Source organism: Arthrobotrys flagrans (assembly GCF_004000055.1).
Source record: "Arthrobotrys flagrans strain CBS H-5679 chromosome Unknown unitig_0, whole genome shotgun sequence".
NCBI lineage: Eukaryota > Fungi > Ascomycota > Orbiliomycetes > Orbiliales > Orbiliaceae > Arthrobotrys > Arthrobotrys flagrans.
Genome location: NW_027137550.1, coordinates 2,382,191 through 2,401,028, shown reverse-complemented (window position 1 = coordinate 2,401,028; position 18,838 = coordinate 2,382,191). Strand labels below are relative to the sequence as shown.

Below are 18,838 nucleotides of genomic sequence, written 5' to 3'. Positions count from 1 at the left end.
CAAACTATATTTCACGAATTAACGCTATATATAACGTAACGGATTCTGCGAACTACAGAGACCAGCCGCAAGTAACATAAACTTTCGTAATAGGTATCGTAGAAATAAGAAAAAAACGTTCAAAATTTCAGAAAATGGTGACTCATTTGAGTATATCCAGGTGGTGCCTCTGTGGCACTTAAGTGTCATGGGCAACATCTTCTTCGAAATTGACAAAAGTGTTCCCGCACTCCTCGATATTAACGCTCCAGCCTGGATCCTCACTCCAATAACTCCTCCCATAAATTGGTGTTTTGAAATCGCCGTCGGTTTTGTTTTTCGGAATGGCCTTTTGCCATTTGAACGCTTCCATCCATTCCTCACTGGTGATCGAAACTCGTTAGCGTCCCAGTTATAACGGCGAACGAATATAGAAGGCCCAAACATACAGTATATGCCCAACAGCTTCTCCGCTCAGAGAAACCTGTGCGTCATCTCCCTGCCTCCGACTGCATAAGCTCACCCCAAAATTATCGCCGTTGCAATACAACACTTTGCATTTGCCATGCGGAGCATAGTAGGAGCTCATGGTATCCCAGGTTGTCGGTGGTTGGTGTAGCATATAATTTACGACGGTCTTCAGGGTATGATATTTCTTAAGGTTATCGCCAAAAGGGTTTGTGAAGACGCCACCTGCGGAGAACGCATCGCCGTAGGCAAATTCTAACCAGAGGGGTTGGCTCTGGCTATCGAGATTGACAATGTATTCTTGGTGTCCTCCCTCCCGAGATTTTAGACCATGCAGCTCTTCATCTGAAAATTTAAGTTATAAGCTGAAGTTAAGGATATAAATTCTAGAATACTACATTGTGGAAGTCAAAATTTTTGTCAGGGATTGTCATACCCACATAGGTCTTATCGGGTACGGGGACCGTTCCGGCAAGCCCTAGAAAGATTAAGAGAATGGTAAAGAATTGAAAAGGCATTGTGGAGATTGATTGCATCCTTTCGGACTTGGTTTTGGTGCTGAATATTAAGCAACCTACGATTTGTGTGGCGGGAATATAATATTATAGGTCTAGATTGAAAACCAATGGCCACATAGCCTCATTTATAGTACGATTGACCGACCGTCCTATACAAGTCGATTGTCTTTTCGGATTTAGTGGGTTCCGTTCAATGATACACCGATGCACACGATATCAATTTTGAGCGGTTGTTAGCCTAAACTATCAGGTACCACCCCTGGCTAGAGTGGGGGCAGTTGGATTCTAGAAAGAGGGTTGTGTTACAGTGAAGACAACGGGGGACTATCGTGACGAATGAATTAGGTGATCCTGTGGTCCCTGTTGGAGGGTCACTTATATGTTATTTTACGTGAAGTCCATTTTAAGCTAGGAGTTGCCGTAAATAACTAGCAAAGGGTTCTATCCACATGAGAGAGGGTCGAAAGGAGGCCTGTTAGCACGTTTTGGTTTTATAGGCACCCGTACCTGACTTTCGGTACTCCAACATTGTTTAGCTAGTTTCGTAGGTCTGAGGTCTGACAAAAAACGCACTAGTTGTCTCGCTGTAATGACTCGAATTGAACTGTTCGATAGCGGTGAAATCATATTTGTGGCTATAATAAATTCTTATCAGATAATCACGTTAGAGTGCCAACATCGACTTGAATCCTGCAGACTTGTTGTTTTTGTTGGAATATCACGCATCGAATCCTTTGAGGGCCGGGTGAGACCAGGCACCACGCTATTGAATGCTACTGATCATAATTAGTGACACCACAACTCCATCGGACAAACAGACTCTTTGCAACCCCACGAGGTTGGATATTGACTTGAGGATACAATGACGACTCGGACTTGAGTAGGGTTTTCGAAATTTTCTCCAAACGAGGCCTGGGTTGTGACCGTTTAACCAGCAAGCGAACCGGAAAACTGACTTCATGTATCCTTCAAAATTGGAACGCCAAGTCCTGACTCAGCCCAAGTCGAAAGCTTGACGCCTGCACAGAAGAGGTGGTAATAGCTTACGTATGTGGGCTTGAATCCACATCTTGGCTCGAGCCATGTGTAAGAGAAGCGGAGAGTTACACTGAACTTAATATAAATAACAAAAATATTAAGAATACATTCTCGAATCTCGGGTGTTGGCAAGGTGAAAATACGTATAGCTCTCATTTAATTTGGGTTGCCCGTTAGAGAGCAAGTCGAGTCTTTACACTGTTACCAAATGTTCGAATTAATAACCATTTCGGATAGTGTTTACGTACGAGGTACGATAAGTCAGCAACATATCAATGTCTCTAAATTCAATTAAATTCCGCTGAACCTCAAACATCAAAGAATCTCCTGATTAACGCAGTATTTCCTGGATAACTTTTATGGAGGAGGTGCATTTGTGTCCAAATTTATGCCTCGCACTGCACCTTGTAGACGAGAAGCACCGCCACCCTGGTTAGCGGGCAGATGACGCGGACAACCGACAAAACTTCATCTTCCCGCGCAAGCTACGGCAACTTTTGGGTTGGCGAATCACGTTATGGTATTTCGTGGCACATTCTTCGACCCAAAAATATTTCATTGAGTTTTGTGAATATTTATCTGTTCGTCGCTTCCCATAGAATATAAATTCTTTCGTTTTCTGGTGGTTGTCGCCGCGTCCTTCGAGAACTTTTCGCCTTGATACCAACAATTCGAATATTTGAGGCACCAGAAATTGTCAGCAGAGAATTTACAACACACAACACAGACATGGGTCCTATGGAGATAAACTTGGACACCAAGGGGTCGCTCCCAGGTATCCCCGGAAGCCGGATCAATCTATATGTAGCGGGCGACACAGTAAGCGGCCATGTCAAAGTACATGTTGCGCGTGAGGCTATTAAGAGTCTCATAATCGAGTTCACGGGCACCCTACATGCCCAAGTAATTGGCGGCTCGAGATTGCAACAGAAGAACAACCTATTCAATTTCACACTTTCTCCAACAACGACTGTAGATGGAAGGTATCCTTTTAGTTTTCAACTTCCAGGCACTGTAGTCGTTGCACCAGACGAACCCATGGCGCCGCGACATGTACCAATAGCGCCACAGTCACTACTTCCATCTTTTACCTTCGGATTTCCAAGTGAGAATATGTTCGCGAAGGTTGAATATCAGATTATTGCGAAACTAGTTCATAAGGGAGTTATTTTCACAAAGAGGGATAGCGAAACAAAGACTATAAACATTTCTGCGGCACCGATTGAAGATCTGTCACTACTCTCTTCATCCCCTGCGTCCCACATCTTTCAACTGCAGACTCCTAAGCTACAACCTGGTATGGAACATTATAAGCCAACAACAATGGAAAGGCTGTCGAGCTTTTTAAGCAACGTTCACCAAGGTTTCCAGGATCCAAAAATATTAGTCGACCTCGGAGCAGACCTACCAAATTCTGTTGCCCTGGGGTCACAGATCCCGACAGCTATTTCTATAAACCTTCTTCCCGACTCGCATGGTATCGAGACTCCACCTCGAATATACCTTCTCAAGGCCGAAGCAAAACTTCAAATCATAACCGAACTCGCCGTTCAAACCTCCACCAAGAAAAAGATGACCTCAATGGACCTTTGCTCCAGAGGGTGGGACTCGCGGACGATGCCTATTGAATACGGATATCAACATAAAATAGACCTAACAAGTTGGGTATCGGAAAACTTTGTACACGATGTCGGCAATCAACTTGTCCCAACCTTTCACACTGCGAACTTGAAGAGGAAGTATAGACTAGACCTGGAAATTTGGTTAGAATGTGTCGGGGAGGTTTGGAAGAAAACCTTTGAGAGAGAGTTGGTACTGTTGCCGGCGTATGTGGGAGAAGCGCCGAAAGCGCTGCCGGCGCTGACACCGACGCGGACTTTGACGGCAGCGTCACCAGCAGTGAGCGAAAAGGCAATGCTGCCTATGAATGCTATACAACCAGATGCGATTTACGATGCGCCGCCGCCGGAGTATACTGAAATACAGAATATCCCGTAATTGACGGTGGGCTTTTTCGCGCTGGGATTTCGCGGGTTTCTTTCTATTTTCATACCTTTCAGCTGAGTTATCGGTTTATCATTGTAATACTCATATTCGAACATTTACCCGGGGTATATGGTGTTTAAGACAGGTTTCAACATTGCAGTTTTTTTGATCTTTCACAAGCGCTTGAATCAATAGTATTAATGTAAAATCTTTTTAAAGACATTTCGAGAGAATGGGTTCTCTTAGAAGGAGTGAAGCGAATGCAAAATTTCTATTACAGTAGAGCTCTTTTGAATCTGTCATTACTTGCTTTAAATGGGGTTCCGCGACCGACTCTTGGAAGGTCACCCATACCCATATCTCTAGCTTAGTGGAGAAACTCTTGAGCACGATGGATGAAAATATTGATCCCGGCTTTTCTAAAGGTATCGGGTTCCACATAAGACGTGGTATTGCCCTCGAAAACGAAGTTCTTGGGGTTGGCCTTGTCGTATGTTGGCCATTTAGGATATCCCTTCACTATCAGGTCGAGCACATATATTAGCTACCCCATGTCACCTTCGAAACAAAAAAAAAAAAAAGTCAACTTACTGCCATGATTATTCGGTGTCAAATCATGCACAAAGCTCATGATAGAACGCGACATCAACTGTCCCGTCTTGATATAATTCGCCTTCCGACTGGCCGGCTCAACATCATAGTAGTTGGCATCATACCCCACGCCCAAAAAGTTTGCAAAGACAAACGCCTGATCCGTAACATGCGTCGAGCCTAATTCTCGAGGGACACCGGCAGGGATGGTATTAAATCTCCACGAATACACTGTTGCGCCCCGTTCGGCCCAAGCGCGGGCGGTGAGTCTTCTTCCGGCAACGAGGAAGTAGTCCGTTGCAATAGCTGCAAGTCGTTTATATTGGAGTCCATATGGTGGTGGGAAGCGCTCTGGTGAACCACCTGGAATGCCACGGATTGGATCGTCGGGATATGCCTTGAGGATTTCGTTGACAGTATCATTGCTAAGGGTTGTAGTTGTGGCAAGCTTCATAAACCCGACGAGTTCTTCGGTAGTATCGACACCATAGGATATGGCGTAAGTTCCCTCATCTGTGGTTGAGCCGACTAGGATTGGGACCTTAACGAATCGACCGCGTTTGAGGGAGATAGAGGAACGTTCTCGGATGATATCGCCGTCGATATGGTATTGCCATTGAGTTGGGAACTGTGCGTCAACGGCTTGAATAGCTTGCCACATGATATCGGTTGGGACCTGACGAAGGCATGTGAGAGAGTTGGCGGCAGAAGTGCAGTTGACAGCATCGACTAGAGCGTTATACATGATCTCCAAGACATCCAGGTCGCCGTATTTGCCAATAAATAGAGCGGGACCGCTATCAAATATGGCAGCGCGGAAGATTTTATCATCTCGTCCACCATATGCAAGAGTGTGAATACCGACTGAGACACCACCTGCCGAGTCGCCAGCGATAGTAACCTTCTTCGGGTCGCCGCCGAATGCGGCGATATTATCTTGTACCCAATGAAGAGCCAATCGCTGGTCCTTGATTCCAATGTTTGTAATTCCGGCGTTTGTCATAAACTTTGAGGCGAGCATTCCCCATGCTGTAAGGCGGTAGTTGAAGCTGACGGCAATAATTGGTTTGCCGCTTTTGACGGATTGATCAACCATGAAAGTCATGTTATAAGGAGGGTTCGAGCTGCCGCTGCTAGTGAAACCCCCTCCATGGATCCATACGAGGACCGGAAGTTTTGTGTGCGAGTAGCCCACTGGACGGATGATGTTTAGGTTGAGACAATCCTCACTTTCAGGCAGGTCAGGGAACGGGTGGTGAAGTCCGAGACATCGGTCACCAAAGGCCTGGGCGACAAGCTCACCGGTCCATTTAGTAGAAATGGGCTTTGGAAGGGCAAATCTGTTATTTCCAGTTGCCGGTTGGGCATACGGGATGCCTAGGAAGTAGTCCTGCCCCCAAACGTCGCTGTAGAGACCGCGGATTGTTCCATTTTTGATTGTCACAGTGGGTTGCGAAGGCTTGGGTGGGGTTGCAGAAGCCGATGAGGCAAGGAATGATAGCAAAGGTAAGGCGGAAATGAATTGATACATTGTGTACTAATTAACTATCCCCGACGCGACCCGAGGGTATAAAAATGTGTGTACTAGATAGTGAGTTTCGAGAAGGAGCTTGGTCCATAGCCCGGTGATAGGAGTGGTATTTATACTCGTATGATAGATATTCAAGTGAAAACATAGTTTATACATGATCCATGGCATCCCCAAGCTTCTGGCATGGTTAGCTTGGGGGATAAACTATAGATTCAATGGGTCGACGCATAATTTGGGAATATCAACCTGTAGAATCGTTGGGGTTGAACAGGAAGCCTCCTATTAGGAGATGGGTGATTTTGGTGTCTACAATCATACAACCTCGTATTCGTGACTTTAGCCTAGCCTAGGGATCGCGACAGAGGGTTAGGGTTAGTAATCGCGAAACTTGTGATCGATGGCTATTATCGGCGAGTGCCCTGTACGTATACGTCTCGACCGAGAGGGCTCGTTCTTGTAGATTATTCTACGGCCCGACAAAACCAATGTTTATTGTATGCATCTGCAGGGATCATGTAGTCACAGAAGTAGCTTCGAAAGTGGAGTTAGGAACCAGTTCCGAACTACGGCTTGCTTTCTGCAGATCTGCAGGTATGTGTCGTTGATCCGCTCATCGGAACGTCAAAGCGGAGGCTTCTATAGCTCTATTTTGTATTAGCTAACATCGTGATAGAAAGTTATCCGGTACAATGAGTTCCGATAAGCACTGCCACTAATAGTGGGCCCCCTCGTAAGTGATTATTTATCCATAGCAGCCGTTAGCGTGTCTGAATTCCACTGAACTCCAAGGAACAGTAATGTTGGAAGGATTCGTGTTGTTATTGTTGCATTTCGATATTTGGTTTCCGCCTTGAAGGCTGCCAGTGTTTGAGACCACCAATATAGCCGGGGCAATACGGCAAGGAATGGGTTCACCCCAGCGAGCTCTAGGTAGCACCGGATTTAAGCTTCCTGAGCGCGGGAAACAATCGTCCGAAGAAGTCCGATATGTCGTTAACAGGTGCGTGGTGCAGAGCTAGCCCTGGAGTGTCGTGGTTGAAAAGCTCAAGCCGAAAATGGAGTTCGGTGAAGACCATGCTGGTGTGGTTGAAACATTTTTTTCCGAGGTTCTGAATTGATTGGCCGTCCACGTAACCTTCGAGAACGCCTCGTCTAGAGCCTCCTCGGTCACCAGTGTGTCCGCCCAAACGCACCTCTGCTTGCAAATTATCAATCTACCCACTGGGGCCGCGAGCAAACCTAGATTTAAAAATGGGGTTGAAGGCATTTAGGCGAATAGATGACGGAGGCAGTCCGTCACTGTATTATTAAATTTAACCGACAATGAATGTTGATTCTCTTGTTGGCATTTTCGATACATACTTGAAAGATTGGGTAATTAAAATTTATATTCGATCATGCGGCAGCATAGTATCCAGATGTTCATATAATCATACAGCTTCGCACGACAGGCTCTGAAAGGGATTACAAGCTACGACCTAGAGACTCGATTGACTTTCGTCCTCTTAGAAATTTTGGCAGACACCATCACGACAAAATTGTGAGATACCGCATCGAATGCCGCACCCACCACAGTTGTACCAATCAGCCAATATGTGGTAGCAGTAATTACCGCATACTCGTCGGTTAGGATCTACGCAAGTATTAAATATGGCCTGTACTGTTGCGGTGAAAGTCTGAGTAGCGGTTTTTGAAGTCTGGGTCGTGTCAATGGCGGTAATAGTGTATGTGCTGTATTGAGACTCAGTTGAAGTGGTGCTATCAACAACTACTGTCGTAACAAAAGTAACGATGGTAACGCTGGCCGTAGCAGTTTTCTTTACGAAAACCGTTTCCAATGGCAAGGTCCTGGTCGTAGTTATTGTCTGACGAGGAGCGGTAACGGTCTTGGTTGTCGTCTTTGTGAGGAGACATGCTATATATTTTAATATGACCAATTAGCTAACGTCATTCTAAATGCGGGGATAAGGTCTTTAATTTGCGATAGCACTTACAGCATGACTTTGGAACGGCAGAGCAAAGAGTGGCAGCCGCACGACGTTTGAGCGCGAATCCAAATATCGTTGACGTGCTCGTTTCTGTGATAGTAGTCGACCTTTTTTGAGCATCAGCGTCTGGTTAATTCAGATGAATGAATCAAATTCAGGAGTGCCCCTCGTTATACATACTCAGTGAAAGAGAGGACCTCAGTCGCGGTAGTGGTAGCGGGCACCTCCTCGAGGAAGACGGTCGTCGTGTATTCCGTAACCGTGGAGAAGACAGAAACTGTGCCGGTTTCCTCTTTAGTCGCGGTGACCCACTCATTCTTGAAGATGGTAGCCTTGGGTCGGCTCACGGTAACTGTCTTGGTGGTTTTCTGGGGCACAACAGTCTTCAAGACGGTGCAAGTGGTGAGCTTCGCCTTCTTGGCCGCTTTTTTATAAAAAAAGAAATTAGTATAAAGACGACACCACCTATCCGAATATATATAAAAGAAACTCACAAATGACTTTCGAGCAGCTAGAAACAGCAGACTTGGGTAGAGCAGCGCACGATTTGTTCGGAACGCATGTCGCAGCTAATGAACTTGCCGCAAACGCGAGCGCGGAAAATGTAAAAATTTGATTGAACAACATTGTAAAGATATTAATACAAATATGGTTTGAAAGAGTGACAAGTCGAAGCTGACTGGATATATCGACGTAAAGAGCGACGTGGACGAAGTAGCAGTGGAACTTCGTAGTTACCATCGTGAATTCGAGAACTGGTCGCCTTTATAAGTTTATATGGATCGCCCTCCATGTTCCCGTAAAGGGGGCAATCTAAATTTGTGGCGTCTGTTCTGTTTCTTTGACTTGGCCAATTGAGCGAGATTGGACCAGTGTAGATGCAAACTGTTATATATGGAATTACTGGCTAAGCCATACTTGGAGTTGAGGCCGTAAATATCAGAATGTAAAAATTGTGCATCAAATTTCCACAGGCATGAGATCCGGCCAGGTCCAAACCGAAGTTTGTCAGTTCGCGTCCGCACCGTTCAAATCGACTCACCGTTCGCCGTGCATTGGGTTAGCTCGCGCGCGCACAGGAATAGCTGAACTCTGTGGCGTGTCGCCATGAGATTGCTAAGAGTCAAAGGGGAAGCATCGAGCCGCCACCGCTGAATGTTTGTGGAAGTGTGCACTTTCCATGAAAGTGCTGGCAACAACTCATTCCACGGTGATGAGATGCAAGGGACAAATGCGGCAGCTATAAATGTGGCACACACAAATCGTACGAACCTAGTAACTGTATTCGGGAAGTAGAGTTATCGTATTCTTCCGACCGTGGCGGAGTATGCCGTGCGAGCACTGGCACTGCATGATATCGAGACATGTCGATATACTAACCTTAACTATCATTGAGTGCCTGAAGTACACCGCACCAGCTGGTTTCGTGCTGTAATGTGGGGTTATATCTAAACCTTAAGATTACTTCAAGAAACCTCAAAAAAAAAAGAAGAAAAAAAGGAGGACACAAGATGCCTCTGAAAGATACAGAGCCGCCAGAGATTTTTTTGTATTGCTGCATCTCCCTTGCACTGTTGGAGTTTTCTGTTCCTAGTAGCGGTCCTAGGATATGATGCCTGAATATCTTAGGCTTAGGCGTCGGTGGAGTTCCACAACATGGGAACAACACCATTTGCATCTTTGACAACCTTCTCCAAATCACCATCATCACCAATCATACCTCCTCTTACCGCCACTACGAGTCTCTACTCTGAAACTCTCCAGTGAAATATCAAACCGGTGTTCTCCAAACTTCGGGCGGATACAAATTTCGTTAGAATGGCGGACAACGGTGAAAGACAGGACCGAAGGCCACCCTTCTCTCACCGAAGGCGTCCCTCAAACCGCGAATCCAATCAACCTCCTCCGGAACATCCACTGGCTGATGCAAATCCTTATACACTAGCGGGGTCTAGAAGACACTCAGGTGGTCAGTACAATCATAACCAACAGCATGGATACCGAGGACAAAGGCACCACAGTTTCTCTCACCATAATCCTACTCCTGCTTCTCCCACTCCGAATTCTCAACGTAGAGTCTCCCAAAATGCAAGTCAAAACTCAGAATTCCGGTATGGCACATATGAAGTGGTTTTAAATCGTATATCAAAGTTAACTAGCTAACCCTTTGAAGATCTCGAGCTCGGTTTAAGATGAACACCTGGAATTCTAATGGGCCAAATCAGGAATCTACTAATGATCTATCACCTGCTGCGCTTCAAGAATTTCTTTCCACTGGAATAGAGAAGATACAGCTTTCAGAGGATTCTAGACAGGCTTTCGTCGGCCATCTTGCCTCTCAGAACGGCCTTGAAAAAGTCCGCCAGCTTCTAGAAGCAGAATACTCTACGAATTACAGCATCACCAGACCCAAATTTGGTACACATTGCGTCAGCTTTTTGCGTATATTGTCAAACAGTGCTATTCTGTCGTCGCTTTCTCTCGAGCAACAAGTGCGGACAATCTACAATGTGGTGTACGGATTTAACGGCGAGAGAGCCGTCCCTTTTTTCGACAGAGTGTTAGAGTGCCTAGTAACCCTCAGGCCCGATGATGAACCGGGAAGTATGGAAGAGGAAGACTGGTACGACGCTCTTGAGGTGACTACCTCTGTCTTCTTAAATACCCTCCGAATGAATCAAGGTGCTGCGATCCAAGAAAAGTTGAAGTACATTGGCCAGAGGCTCGCGGGAATTGCGCAAACGGATGACCAGGGCGGGGACGATACCTTAGCGGTTATTTCCCAGAATATATCCAATATCACCAGTATCCTATCAGCAGGAGCAGAAGTACCTCAAGAAAGAACATCTCGGGACATTAAAAAGAAGCCCCAAAAGGAAGAGGAAGATGTCATCGACCTTCCCGGAGAGCTGTCTCTTCTCGGACCGCGCCATGACAACGACCATGAACTAATATCTGATATTTCGATCCTCCCGACAGTCTCTGAGATACTTTCCAATCGACCAGAGTTCCTTCCGACCAAGCGCGCATACGAGGAAAATTCGCACCACCATCAAGAAGGTATTCAACGTCTCGTGGATATTCAATTCCGATTACTTCGTGAAGATACTTCTGGACAAGTTCGGAACGCTACCAGATTCGTTCTTAAACACTGGGAACAAATTATGGCACCAGTCAGCAACTCAGCGGAGTGGCAAGCCAAACGCAAATTGGTTCGAGATGGTTGCCAAACACCCTTACGGCTATATTTTGGTGTTGATATCCAAAAACTCAAATTTGAAGGGAAAGGGGGGTTGGAAGCTGTTGTAGAATTTGAGCAGCCTCGGGCTTTGAGAAGATGGACATTCGCAAAACGACAATGGTGGTGGCGCAAATCCATGGAACTTCGAGAAAATAAATCTGTGATGGCTCTGATTGAAAAAACTCCGGAGGACACAAATGTCGTCTTCTTGGTTGTGGCTCACCGAAACGTTTCCAATCAGGAACAAGCTAACCCGGAGGAACCCTCCGAAGGGCGACCCATTAATGATCTTTGTTCTGATCCTGACCGAGCCGCTATCGGACTCCGAATGATAGCCCTTGGGAACGAAAAGGAACAGGCTAGACTCATTCATTTGGCAACAAAATACAGTTCCTACGATAAACAACGAGCACTTTTGATGGTGGAGTTTCCAGCAGTCCTCTATCGACAATTCGAGGGTATCCTACGTTGCTTAAAGATAATTCACGCCAATCCCACAGAACTTCCGTTTGGCAAATGGCTTGCACCAAGGCTCGAAGGGCTCGAGGAGCGCTTATCCGATCATACAATCCAAACAGACGGTTCATTGATACCACCACCGGCTTATTTTCGTGGGCAGTTCTTGGACTTATCGGCATGTTGCGATCCGCCCCCCGGCTCAATGGCCGCAGCTCCAAATACTTTCACGTTTACTCTGGGCGATGATCAAGAAACTGTGGTCAAAAAGCTAGCTCAACAAAGTAGCCTCGATCATGGACAAGCTAAGGCAATGATCTCCGCTTTTCGGCATGAAGTCGCCCTTACTCAAGGCCCCCCCGGGTGCGGAAAATCGTACATTGGAGTTAAGATGGTTGCAGCGCTACTTGCAAACAAGGCTCGGCTGAGTCTTGGGCCCATTTTATGCATGTAAGTTTCGAATGCTAAGCCTATCCAAAACAATTGGATGTAGTCTCTAAAAGTTTTACAGATGTTATACAAACCATGCCCTGGATCAATTTCTGAGCGAGTTGTTGAAACTTGGTATTACGAACATTGCCCGTATAGGCTCTCCAAGTCCCTTACCTCACATTGAAAGTTTATCGTTCGAGAATTATAAAAAGGCATGCCCCAAGATTCCGATCAGGGGACATGGGCGCAGCATTGCAGCAACCGGAGAAGTGATGACCCGTTTACAAGATGAAATTAGCGAGCTCTGCTTACAGCTTGAAGCTGACAGTGTCACCATGGTTATGAGATACCTTGAAAAGCACCTGCCGCAAAAACTTCAAGACATCGTTAATGGCGCTAAATTGTATGGGTTTGACCCTACATGCGAGGACCGCGCACAAGCGGTATCCTTCTGGATCAGTGGAACAGCCGGCTTTCCTGAAGACGAAAGTGGGAAACCTCTGGAAGAGCTGCTTGAGGTTCCAACATGGTCCCTTAGTGCCAGCGAGCGTTACCGACTGTTCGCACATTGTCACCAATCAGTTGTCGATGCATTGACACAACGCATACAGGCATCACTTGCGCAATTTGCTACTACTAAAACGACACGCACCCGCTTGTTTCTGGATTCAGACCGGAAATATCTTGAGAAAGTTGATATCCTTGGCATCACAACTGTAGGCCTTGTGAATAACTCTGAGCTTGTTCGTACCTTGCCCGCCAAAGTCATGGTTTGCGAAGAAGCTGGAGAAGTCCTGGAATCCCACGTTTTGACCGCGCTCCTTCCGTCGATCCAACACGTTATTCTTATTGGTGATCATCTTCAACTTCGGCCCAAAATCTCCACGGTGTCTCTTTCTAAAGAATATGATCGTCGCGACAAGCGCCAGTACAACCTCGACGAGTCTTTATTCGAACGTCTGGCAGGTGTGAAATTTAATGTCCGAAAGCAGAATGAAGACGGTGAAGGAATTATTGAAACTGTTGGATTCCCAATTGGACAGCTAGATATTCAACGCCGTATGCATCCTGACATTGCAAATCTCGTCCGAACGACCCTGTACCCCGAGTTACATGACCATGAAGGAACCACCGGGTACCCAGATGTTGCCGGAATAAAACGAAGGCTCTTTTGGCTCGATCATCGTAATTTTGAGGATCCAAGTGATCCTGGAGAAGCGATGCAAAGCAAAACCAATACCTGGGAGGCTAGAATGGTCGCCTCGTTGGTTACTTATCTCGCCCGGCAGGGAGTATACAAAACCGGAGAGATTGCTGTTTTGACTCCATATATCAACCAAATGAGGATGCTGATGGAGATGTTCGAGGATATCGTCGACTATGATATCAGTGAAAGAGATATGGAAGAGTTGGATCTGCCGGAAGATGAAGAAGAATCCAAGGGTGGGAAGAAAAAGCCGCAGATTAAGAAGAGCAAGGTGCTCGACAGGATTAGGATAGCGACGGTCGATAACTTTCAGGTATGATATCACATAGAGCTGCTAGCTTTTCGGTATCCCTTCACTAACTTGTGCTTACCATATAGGGAGAAGAAGCCACAGTTATCATTGTTTGTCTGGTTCGGAGCAACGAACGAAACAATTGTGGCTTCTTAAAAACTACAAACCGAATCAACGTTCTATTAAGGTAAAGGTGAATGCATTTCTGCAAATGAGCTTTGCTGACCTGATATCACACAGCCGAGCGAAACATGGAATGTATATCATTGGGGATGCCGCGACATCAGCTCATGTTCCAATGTGGCGCGAAGTTATTACTTTGCTCGAAAACAGTGGCAATATCGGCCCCAAACTTCAACTAAAATGTCCACGCCATCCCGCAAAGAAGACCTTCGTCGGTTGTCCCGAAGACTTCGAAGCACAGTGCCCTGAGGGCGGATGCTCTGAGGTCTGTGGGCTCCGATTAAGCTGTGGCCATATCTGCGAGTTCAAATGTCATCCAAAGCCTCTACACGAAAATTCTCTTTGCTTCAAAGAATGCCCAAGGCCACGGGAATGCGGGCATCCTTGCCGTCTTAGATGCAAAGATGCGTGCGGTGACTGTATGGATCAGGTTCACAACGTTGGCTTGCCCTGTGGTCACGTAGCGCGGAGCCTTCCATGCTGGCGCACGAAGGATTTGGCCCGATTCACTTGCTCGGAAGTGGTGCAAAAACCCATGCTTGGTTGTGGTCATACGGCCTTCATCCATTGCTTCCGAAGTAACGACCCAAATATTATTTGCACTGAGAAGTGTGGGTATCTACTTCCTTGTGGGCACCCTTGCCAACGAAGATGCAGCGAGTGCAAGAACTCAGGGACGCACGCAGAATGCACGACAACCTGCGGGAAGGACTACCGACTCTGTGGGCATCAGTGCCCCAAAGTTTGCCACGAAGGAACTGCTTGTTCTCCCTGTAGGCAACCATGCGAGATTCAATGCAAGCACAGTAAATGTCCTAACAGATGCGGCGAGGCCTGTTATCCATGCGCTGAGGAATGCGGATGGGAGTGCGAGCATCAAAAGCAGAAATGCAGCATGCCTTGCTCGGTACCTTGCGAGAAAGTTCCTTGTGACAAGAGATGCGAGAAGAAACTCAGTTGCAAGCATCGTTGTCCCTCGGTTTGTGGAGAGATATGCCCTCCAGCGAAGTATTGTCAGGAGTGCGCCGCTCCTAACATTAAAATTCAGAGGGTTGATCTCCTCACCTTCGAGGCATACGAAAACATCGATCTCAACGAGGACCCTGTCATAGTACTAAAATGTGGGCATATTTACACAATGTCTAGTCTAGATGGGTTCCTAGATCTTGAAAAACACTACCAGGTGGATCAAGATGCAGGGAAAAGAAGAATCTTGATGAGTGGAGAAGCTCTGAAAGGATGCCCAGATTGTCGCCGGCCTTTCCGCAATATCGACCGATACAACAGAGTCTTCAAATCCGTACTTCTCGACGAATTGACGAGGAGATTCGTCGCCCGATCGACAGCTGAATATGCTGGACTCATGGAGAAACTCGAGGCGTTCGAGAACGGCATTGAAACGGCACGAGATGCACTCATCGAGAAATGCGTGGACGAGAAACCGGATCAAGCTCGTACATCCCTGAACGATTACAAAAAGAAAGGCCGTTATATCCAACGTCTAATCCGTGAATTCAACGTTTCTGTCATGGAAACAGAGCAACCACTAACTAAAGTCAACGATTTGTACAATGCTGCCCTCGCAAAACGTGACAGTGCCGAAGAAGGACAATCGTTTGATTTCGATAAAGCGAGGATTCAAACGGGACTTACGTATCGAGGAAAATGTCTGGATGCCAAGGCCAAATTTGTTATCCTTTCCGATTGGCAGAAGATATCGGATCACAGAATGATTCCCCTCTCGATCAAGCGCTCTCTCCGTGATTCGATCCAAACGGAGGTAAAACAAGCAATTCAAGATACGGCTACCCTTCGAAAGCAGTGTCAAGAGGCACATTTACCCTACCATGAAGTTGAAGCCCGAGTTTACCATGCCCACTTTTCAATACTTCACATACTAAATAATAAAGCGAGAGACGCGAAGATCGACGAGACAGCTGAAGCGAATGTCAAAAAGGAAGAGCTCAACAGCTTAACTAAATGCGAAAATCTTTGCAAAAGGTACCCTGGTACCCTAGGCCGCCTTCAAATCATCGTTGAAACTGCGAAGAGGGCGGTTAACGGCCAGGTATTTTATACACAAGTTACTAGTGAGGAAGAAATGATGGTTATCAGAGCGATGGCAGAGGAGTTTCTTGGAAGTGGGCACTGGTATTACTGTGTCAATGGTCATCCAGTAAGCTTTCTTTTCGAATATTTAACAAGAATGATCTAATATTATGGGTATTTTGTAGTTTACGATTGGTGACTGTGGCATGCCTATGGAGCTTGCTAGATGTCCTGAATGTGGCCAGCAAATCGGCGGCCAAGACCACATCGCGATTGAGGGCGTTCGATTAGCGACGGATTTCGAGGCGAGGAATAATAGTTAAGTGGCTCCGAGCGTGGGAACTGGAAGCATGATGATCATCAATGGTTTTTTTATATTTTTTCTATGCATGGCCGATCCAAAAGCTTTGTTTTGCCGTTGCTCTTAATGAGCCCTACCTTTTTTTTTTTTTTAACAAAGCAGAAGCTTTTTGGATTTCAATCAGAAAAGCAATATCATTCTGTAAGATAGAAAAATGGATTTTATAATACTGGTCAGTACGATGGCTGGTTTGTATCAAACACATGCATTTACGCGGTGGCATATAGAGACGTCGACGATATGGCCAATACATAAATTCCAAATATCAACTTTGCTAACACAGAAACAAGTTGCAGTACGACGTCTCTCGAACTCTCATAGATATATTCTTACAAATCCATCCTTTTGAGATCTGACAGAAGTGACGGTACCACTAGTCGGTAAATCTTATCTCGAAGGGCCGAATGTCTTTTCGACCCACGACTGGACCAAAGTCTCGAGAGCGACCGGTTGATCGTGGGGAGCCATGTGCCCGGCTTTATCAATACTGGCGAAGGTCAGTTTGCCGTTTTTGGCTTGTTTTGTCATTCCTCCTCTGTGTTTTTTCCCGTCATCGTCTGTATACTCCCAGGGCTGTAGATCAGCGGCTCTAAATTCGCCATTTCCTTTCCAACGTACAATATCCATCCATCCCAGGGCGCCGGCAGTATTACTAGATAGTGGTTTAAGAGTCAGCGCCACTGATATTTACTTATTCAGTACGGTAGCAGTTCTTACATAATCCAGTCGGAGTTTCCGTTATAAACCAAAACTCTGACATCCGATTCCTCAAGAATTTGTGTCATCCTATTCAACACCGGAAGGACGGAGTCGTAAGCCCACTCTGACCACCGCCGGTTGACTTCATTGTTGATATCATGGTATACAGTGGTGTCTGGTAGTCCCAATAGCTCCAAGACCCGTGGTTGGTTGAAGTATTTTGTCATTCGCTTTTCGAAGTAGCCTAGGCAAATGTCTCTATCCGGACAATCCCCTCGCACTAGAATGTATAATGATATTAGCCGAAAAGTTTCTATGTAAACAGAAGGGGTGTTATTAAATAAGGATTCATACTATCATAGGGGTTTCTCTCCCCCGCTCTCGCAAGATCCCAAAACGATTCACCCATAGAATCACAAACCATGGCTGCAGCCTGACAAGTAGGTCCATCCATCGATAACCTGCACTCACTCCCCAACTTTTCACAATCCGGAATCGCAGCACTAAGAACCTCACAAGCAGTTTTATTCAATACCTGTCCTTCAACCCCCGTCTCATCCGGCCGTTGCACACAAGCTGTTCTATAGCTTCCAATCATATTGGTAGCCCAGTCTACTAACGCATCTGCTAGTACTAACGATTCAATTTTGGGAAATGGATCCGGTAGGCCTAATTCGCTGAGGGATTGTTGTTGGTCTAGGATTTTGGTCAGGATGCTGGGGAAGTATACACCGCCGAAGGATTCGCCCATGAAGTGGATTTTGTGAGAGGCAAACTCTGGGATGACGTGTTTGAAGAGACGTCTGATGAAGACTGAAAAGTCGGTTGAGGCGACTTGAGCGGTGTATGGGAGGTAGGAGTCATCGGTCACTGCAGAGAAACCGACGCCGGCTGGCTGACTATCAAGTTCGCAGTAAAATGGTCAGAGCTTCTGTGTGAAACAGGGAGTGGATATTCTGTAAATGAACATACTCCACAAATATGATATTGGCGAAGTTACTCCACCCGTGTTTGTTATAAACAGTGCTTTTCCCTTCATCATCAATCATACACGGACCGAGTTCTGTAAAACCCCCCATAAGCGATGATGCACCGGGTCCTCCATTTAACCAAATAATCAACGGATCATTCTTGGGATCTCGTCTCGATTCGTGGAACCCTAAACTTCAACATCAGATTCAATACGACTGTTTGTGTTGAGATGCGCAAAATACAACAGGAGCGTACAAAAGAAAAGGCTTTTGTGTTGTGTCACATTGATATGACCTGTTAACTGTCGCGAACCGGATTTGCAAGCTCTTTCGTCGACCGGGTGGATTCTGATGCCCTTTGGGTCATCGATGGGGAATGGGTCAGAGGTTAGAGGGGTTTGGGATTTCGGAATTGGTGTGTATTCGAAGCCTAGTGGTTTTTGCGCGAGATAGCCAGCGGAGGATCGGATTGTGAATTCGTTTCGACGGATTGAAGCCGCGGACTGGCCGCGGTGGGGTAAACGGAGGTAACAAAGTGCTGGTGACGCGATTAAGCCTGCGATTGCTATCGATACTTTCATGTTGAAAGGATATTATCGAGTAGAAATCAACTCTGGATATATAATTGATCCATTCACGGAATTCTTATTGATATCACAGCGGGACCCCAGGAAGCTTATAGTCCCATTTACCGAATGGCTGGAACCGGGATTTGATTGTTGTGGATCTCGGTTGCTTCATAATAGAATACTAGCTTGGAAAGGAAGGTATTACTTCCACTAGGCAGCTATTAAGATCTCGTATCTCCAGCTAGCTGGTGAGCGTAGAACAAAACCTAGATTTAGGTT

The 18,838-nt window shown here is 46.1% G+C and overlaps 6 protein-coding genes across 6 annotated transcripts; 2 read left to right on the top strand and 4 right to left on the bottom strand.

Annotated features, from left to right (window-relative positions):
• Positions 1 to 178: 178 nt before the first annotated feature.
• DFL_003760 (uncharacterized protein) lies at positions 179 to 965 on the bottom strand (the record flags this gene model as incomplete). Its single annotated transcript, XM_067632745.1, has 3 exons — positions 179 to 362; positions 429 to 792; positions 884 to 965. The coding sequence occupies 3 exons, from the start codon at positions 963 to 965 to the stop codon at positions 179 to 181; spliced, it is 630 nt and encodes a 209-aa protein (XP_067490983.1).
• A 1,767-nt stretch (positions 966 to 2,732) lies between these two features.
• Positions 2,733 to 4,001, top strand: DFL_003759 (uncharacterized protein; the record flags this gene model as incomplete). The annotated part of the gene is made up of 1 exon (XM_067632743.1): positions 2,733 to 4,001. One exon carries the CDS (start codon positions 2,733 to 2,735, stop codon positions 3,999 to 4,001), a length of 1,269 nt encoding a protein of 422 aa, XP_067490982.1.
• Positions 4,002 to 4,356: 355 nt separating this feature from the next.
• Positions 4,357 to 6,111, bottom strand: DFL_003758 (uncharacterized protein; the record flags this gene model as incomplete). Its single annotated transcript, XM_067632742.1, has 2 exons — positions 4,357 to 4,508; positions 4,581 to 6,111. The coding sequence occupies 2 exons, from the start codon at positions 6,109 to 6,111 to the stop codon at positions 4,357 to 4,359; spliced, it is 1,683 nt and encodes a 560-aa protein (XP_067490981.1).
• Positions 6,112 to 7,616: 1,505 nt separating this feature from the next.
• Positions 7,617 to 8,726, bottom strand: DFL_003757 (uncharacterized protein; the record flags this gene model as incomplete). The annotated part of the gene is made up of 4 exons (XM_067632741.1): positions 7,617 to 8,026; positions 8,106 to 8,206; positions 8,280 to 8,523; positions 8,594 to 8,726. 4 exons carry the CDS (start codon positions 8,724 to 8,726, stop codon positions 7,617 to 7,619), a joined length of 888 nt encoding a protein of 295 aa, XP_067490980.1.
• Positions 8,727 to 9,917: 1,191 nt separating this feature from the next.
• On the top strand, positions 9,918 to 16,282 carry DFL_003756 (uncharacterized protein; the record flags this gene model as incomplete). Its single annotated transcript, XM_067632740.1, has 8 exons — positions 9,918 to 10,210; positions 10,273 to 12,246; positions 12,308 to 13,748; positions 13,814 to 13,914; positions 13,968 to 14,175; positions 14,375 to 14,683; positions 14,959 to 16,086; positions 16,145 to 16,282. The coding sequence occupies 8 exons, from the start codon at positions 9,918 to 9,920 to the stop codon at positions 16,280 to 16,282; spliced, it is 5,592 nt and encodes a 1,863-aa protein (XP_067490979.1).
• A 425-nt stretch (positions 16,283 to 16,707) lies between these two features.
• Positions 16,708 to 18,571, bottom strand: DFL_003755 (uncharacterized protein; the record flags this gene model as incomplete). Its single annotated transcript, XM_067632739.1, has 5 exons — positions 16,708 to 16,972; positions 17,038 to 17,299; positions 17,374 to 17,918; positions 17,992 to 18,178; positions 18,247 to 18,571. 5 exons carry the CDS (start codon positions 18,569 to 18,571, stop codon positions 16,708 to 16,710), a joined length of 1,584 nt encoding a protein of 527 aa, XP_067490978.1.
• Between the last annotated feature and the right edge of the window lie 267 nt (positions 18,572 to 18,838).